At 50.1% G+C, this 6,000-nt stretch overlaps 1 protein-coding gene across 1 annotated transcript in view; it reads right to left on the bottom strand.

Annotated features, from left to right (window-relative positions):
* Window positions 1–1,016: 1,016 nt before the first annotated feature.
* Window positions 1,017–6,000, bottom strand: part of Faim2 (Fas apoptotic inhibitory molecule 2) — a 31,947-nt gene continuing 26,963 nt past the window's right edge. Inside the window, exon 12 of the mRNA XM_027950011.2 lies at window positions 1,017–4,641. Coding sequence (XP_027805812.1) covers window positions 4,492–4,641 — 150 coding nt within the window. The 3' untranslated portion in view covers window positions 1,017–4,491. The remainder of the gene's footprint in view (window positions 4,642–6,000) is intronic.

Raw genomic sequence — 6,000 nt, 5'->3', positions numbered from 1 at the left:
AGTACCTCTGGGTTCAATCCCTGAAAGAAAGAAAGAAAAGAAAAAAGAAAAACATGTATTCTCTCTTCAGTCCCTTCACTCTTATTCCTGCTTCTTTCCTTGTTGTAGCTGAATTTATACCAAAATCTTGTCAGAGACAAAGGATAATATCCCTTGCTGTTCCAGTATAATGGTGTCTCCTCCCACATACTGCCCCCAGCCCCAAGTTCCCCATGGGAATCTGGTGATGAAATCATTAACTCATGTGTCTTCTAATCCTACTCCCAGTCAGTAATTTGTGCATAACCTTGAACAAGTCACTGCAGCTTCTGCTCTGTAGTTTCCTCCTACAGAAAGAAAAGGGTTGGAGTAGATTCCTTCCTTCCTGAACTCAAAATTGCTTTGAGCTTCTCAGGAGGCTGAGGCAGAATTATCACAAGTTCGAAGACACCCTTCGCAACTTAATGAGATTCCATCTTGAAAACAAAACAAAACAAAAGGTCTGGTGGTGTAGCTCAGTAGTAAAATGCCCTGGGTTCAATCCCCGGTTTGCTGGGGGGTGGGGGGCGTGGGGGTGGAGTTACTTGCTGAGACTGTGTTTTAAAACACTACAGATTCTAGGTGACCAAGAGAGCTCCAAAGAGCTCAGGTTTTATAGTTTTAAAGCTGCTGCTATGGGGGATCTATCCAAGAGCACCACAGACTTTCCTTTTAGGGAAACAGATTTTCACTGAAAATAAGAATCTAACAGAACTGCCCACGAAACATTAGGTTTCCATACTTGGGGTGAGCCTTGGTGCAGAGAAGCCTCTCAGGAAGTCCTTCCAGCTCTGGGAACCTAAGTTCTCCAGAAAGGGTTTATTGAGAAGAAGACCGGTCACCTTTTTATACAGGTAAATAAAGGTGGGGGCTTAATTCAAATGTAGCTGCATGGAGAAACACACTGTGTGAGAGCTTTCCCATTGCTCTGAGTTAAGCCTTACACATGCTCCAGGAGCCATCTGAGGACGCAAGCAAAAGATAATCAAAGGAAACAGTTCAAATGTCATAACTGCTTTTATTCTTATCTCCAGTCAATCACAGACCCCGGAAAAGTGAGGCCAGGGAAGGGGGCGGGCACAGGCCAGGGACCTTGGAGGAACTGAGGCTGGAAGGGCAGCAATTGTGTCTGGGGCTGTGGCAGACAAGCCGGTATCCCTGGTGCTGAGCCTTGGGAGCAGCATAGGGGTGGTTTTCAGTAGACGGGTAAACAGTGACTGAGAGATGTGACAGTCATTGGTCAAAAGGGAACAGCTGGTGGTTACTGAGAAGAGAGGGGTCTGGGAGGACTGAGAACTGGGAAGGCCAGCAGGCAGGTCCTGTGCCTCACCACTAGCCATAGCCGCCCTAATTCTTTCCCACCTCTCCTCTCGAAGCCACTGGGGGGCAGCAAAGTGCTTGTGTAAAATCTCATCCTATCCCTGGCAGACAGGCCACTTTGTCCCCAGGTAAGCTGGGGAAGGAGATGCACAACATTCTGAATGAGGGGTCTGTCTGATCCTGTATCCCCCAGGATGAAGTGTAGGAAATTGAAAAATCAAGACTCTTGGGCCTCCCGAAATTATACAGAAGGAGCCAAGCATGTACCCAGCAATTGGTTTAGGGACTTCCCTGTGCCTCCCTGGCTCTGGATCTGCAGCCTCCAGGAAAGGATCTCTTTGTCTGTCACCCCTCATCAGGATACTTCTGACTTCACATCACAGATGGTTAGATTCCTGGCTTCCTCTAGCTTTATAAAATGAAACCTACCCTTTCCCAGGTCCAGCCTCACCCAGGCCAAAAATATGAAGAGCATCAGGGTCCCTCCTCCTCTATAGCTTATGGCAACTGCCCAGCTTCATTTTCTCATAATCTGGCATTCCTGTTCCCCGCCTGTCCTCCTTTCAGGACCCATCCAGGTGTTCCTGGGACTCCTCACTGCCCAGATGGGAGTGGCACACACAGGCTTCAGTTCTGGCCTTGCTGTCAGCTCTGCAATGCCCTGGACTCTCCTTAGGACCCAGGGTAGAAGACTGCAGCATCTTCTGCTGGGCCTCCCCACCTCCTCAGAGGAGCCATCATTGATTTGTGCTTGAGTCACACACATTATTAATGACTGAGGGCTTACCCTTCCCCCAATCTTTTGGAGCTCAACCTTGGAAAAACTTCTTAATCCCCAGTTTCTGCATAAATTATCCCAGGAAGAGAAGGACATGGACAAGTGAATTCTGGGAAGCTGGCCAGTGTGGGAGTGGCAGGTTAATGACTAGGAAGAGGGGGTTAAACCCTTCTAGTACCAAGGCCAGAGATTAGGAGAGGAACCCAAGAGGCCTTGGAAGAGGGGTGTCAACCGGGTGTGGAGATCAGGGAAATCAGTGTTCTGGTGCTTCTCCCTGCTCCACACTGGCCGCAGACTTCCATCTTGCAAATAGGAAAACTGAATTTTCCTATCTGGTGGGGGGAGTGGGAATTGAAATGGGTGGCACTATCCCCAGAGATCTTGGGGCTTGATCATCCACCTTTCTGGGCTCTCATGCAGTCTCATTCCAGCCCCTCCCCACTCAAGCTGGAAGGAAAGACTGATGCCTTTTGAGCGAGGCAGCCATGGATTTGAATCTCAGATTCACCACTGCTAGTTGTGTGACCTTAGACTCATTATCAAGCCTTTCTGATCATCTTGGCTTTGCCCTCCCTCTGCAGTAGGGACATGCAGAGGACTGCCTTCGTAGGACTGCTGCAACGGTTTAATTTAGACCAGCACACAGTGGGCACCCCCTTCCCCTGCCCTGATTGCCTTTACCTCACACACACACTACCTGCTGGTTCTTGGTTCATTCTTTCCTCAAATACCCAAGATGGAATAAAACTTCAAATGCTTCTATTATATTTCTTGAAAGCTAGAAGTAGGAAGGGCAGAGAGGGGTGGGGTTGGGAATGGATAGACAACACACCTAGTCACCTCTTCCAGGTGCTAGCGGGGTCTCCAGAATAGGAAGAAGAGGAGAGAGCCCAGGAGACAGAGAGGCCAAGGGAGGGTCCTGATATCTACTCAGAGTCTCTTTACCTCCACCCAGTAACTTTCCACTAGCTCTGAGTTGGCCCTGGGCACATGTCGGCTGCACACTGCCCCAGGTGTGGCCCCTTGTTGCTCTCCCTAGCAGGCACCCAGCCAGGGGCCGGGTGGCTGACGCACACCCTGCCTGAGATCCCAGCCACCTGGAGGCTGATAAGGAACTTTGGCCTCATCACATGGACCAGCTCGAGCTATTGGTCCTGGCTGTTAGCATCAGCTGGACAGCTTCCAATTTGGAGAGATGTGGAGATAGGGAGGGGTAGGAGTTCAGGGACTCTGGGCTAAGTGAGTGGCCAGAGAAGCTGGGGGAAGGGATATGGACCTGCCAACTTCTAAGGCCTCAGGTGGCCTGGCTGGGGATAAGCCAGAATGTGGCAGCAGATAGGGTAGGAAATAAGAGGTGCAGAAGGGACTTGGGCATCGCCTCAGGTTAGGGCTGGGGGCAAAGCAGGATCCCTCCACATGGAGCTGACCCATTAACTAGAACTGCCTGCTCTCCAGAACCTCCAGTCAGAAAGGCCCCAGCATACCTCACTCTTCTCAGGCCTGTGGGAGCAGTCCCGGGCAAACAGGGAGAGAAGACAGTGAGAAGATGTGGGTCTTAGAATTATAACCCTAACACCTCCCAAGTGGACCCAGGTCTAGATAGATTGCCCATGCTGCACAGTTCGGTCTCCCCAGTTGACTTTTCTGTCCCTACCTCCCTGGGAATCCAGGACAGGCCCTCAGGAGTAGGTCCTCCTACCCCTATCTCTTGCTCCACAGGACTCCCAAGAGGACAAACCAAGGCAAATATCAGAGGCCTTGAGCTTTCTAACCCTTTTCCATTGCCCTCAGCCCTGGGGCCCATTCTCAGAACAAGCCACTGGTCCTGGAGTTGAGAGATGGGCAGCCTGAGACACCTTCCTTTCATCTCCCTTGGTGCTCCCCACCCATTTGCTTATAAGGTGTCAATGTTTGACCTGTAAGAGAGAGAACAGCAGGTTGATGGACACAGAACAGTATCCCTCAGAGTCACCTGGTTGTGACAGCCCTAGGAGGAATCCTGGTAGGGATACAAGTCTCAGTCAGGCTTCTTAGGGTCTCCTTCCTACCTCTGAGATTTTGCTGGGCTCCTCCGACTTGTCCCTTGGGTTCTCAAACCCAAAGAGGCCTTCATCCTTGACTGTTCCAGTTTGGAAGATGTAACGGGGGAGTGGGGAGGGTAGCACGGGGGATGATGTGGTCTTAGTTCCTCAGGCCCCAAAGGATGGCATATGTACAAGCTGCAGAGGGTCAGGTGAGGGCTGGCTGAGGGAGGGAGCAGCTGGCCACAGGCTGGCTGCAGCAAGGTTTTATGTCTGGTTTTGCAGGAGCACAGAGAGGGTCAAAGGACAGGGAAGGGGCATTCTCTGGAGGAAGGTGGGAGTGGAGAGAGCTTTTCATTCCCGGTTGGTGCCAAAAAGCTGCAGGAAGAAGGTGAAGATATAGATAATATCTAGGTAAATGTTGAGGGCTCCAAAAATATACTCTTCTGGGCTCAGCGAGTGGCGTCGGTTACCCATCAGCAACTGGGTGTCAAATGCCAGGAACTGGGGAAGGGAGGAGAGAGAGAGAGAGGTCAGAGGTCCAGTCAATGTGACACTAAGACATCCCAGCTACCACACTCAGGCCACCCTGATTTTTTTCACCCTCAACTGCTGTTTGGATGTGCAGTGACTCTCCTGTGACAGAACAGAATCTCTCACTTTTCCAACACCTTCCACCCCTAATTCTATTCAATACCTATTTACCAAGCAACAACTATGTTCCAGACACAGGAGTACAGCAGAGAGCAAGACAGACAGTATCCTTGACCTTGAAGAGCTCTGTGTCCAGTAGGAAGTAAGGGCCTGTGCCATGAGTGTAACTAAAAAGGGTTACAAGACCTATGTAGGTGTGGCAGGGAGTTAGGGAAGGAGGGGTCCTTCTAGCTGAGCCCGATCTTCATGCTTCTGGCAATAAAAGCAGAGACTGAGCATTCTTAAGTTATTTACACACAATAGCCCATTTATTTCTACTAACATCCCCTTCCAGTAGGACTTAGCATCCTAGAGGAAACTGAGGCCAGAGATGTTAATTTGTCCAAGTTTACCCATCTGGGAAGTGGCAAGCCCAGGATTTGAACCCAGACAGGCAGGCTCCAGAGCCCATAGGCTTAACCATTCTTCTCTGCTGCGCACTGGTAGCACCCAGGGTTAATGCATTTCCTCCCAGGAAACATGCTCTCCCATGGAGCACCTTTGTGGCCTAATGGACACTGAACAGATTCCTAAGGGACAGTGCCTCTCTATCACTGCTGCCCCTATCAGGCCTTGCCACTGGTCCCAGCAACTCCCTCTCCTTCTCCATACCTATCCTTGGGGTCCAAGCCTACACAGTAGGACTCCCCAGTAACAGGATATGGAATTTGGTAAGCACAGTGCATCTTTCTGGGAAGAAAGGCCAAAAAATTCCAGCATTGTCCCAAGGATAAGAAGCACTGGTCCACGTGGGATTGGAATTCTTTAAATCCATTCACATTCTTGTTAACTGGGCTGTGCCCAGCTCTTCCATCACTTGTGTATGGAAGACTGGTGTTCCTACAGCCCTCTGAAAGTCATTCATTATACAAAAACTATTCACGGAGCAACAGTTGCATGCCAGAGACTTGTGGAGAGCTGAAGAGACAATAAGGGACACAAAGCTATGCCTGCCTTTGAGAAGCTCACAGGTTAGAGCGGGATACAGATAACTACAAGAAAATCTGGTATATGCTATAATCAGAGCTCCTGATTGGGGAGGAGGAAGATGTGGTGACATTTTACCTAGGGTTTGAAGGATGAATAGAAGTTTGCTAGACTGAGAAGACCCAGAGGAGCCTTGAGGACCTGAGACACCCTGTGAGGAACTCCATGTGTCAGGAGCAATAT

This window comes from Marmota flaviventris, chromosome 3, assembly GCF_047511675.1.
Source record: "Marmota flaviventris isolate mMarFla1 chromosome 3, mMarFla1.hap1, whole genome shotgun sequence".
In the NCBI taxonomy this organism is placed as follows: domain Eukaryota; kingdom Metazoa; phylum Chordata; class Mammalia; order Rodentia; family Sciuridae; genus Marmota; species Marmota flaviventris.
Note: the sequence above shows the minus strand (reverse complement) of the source record. Positions and strands in the feature narration are given on the sequence as shown.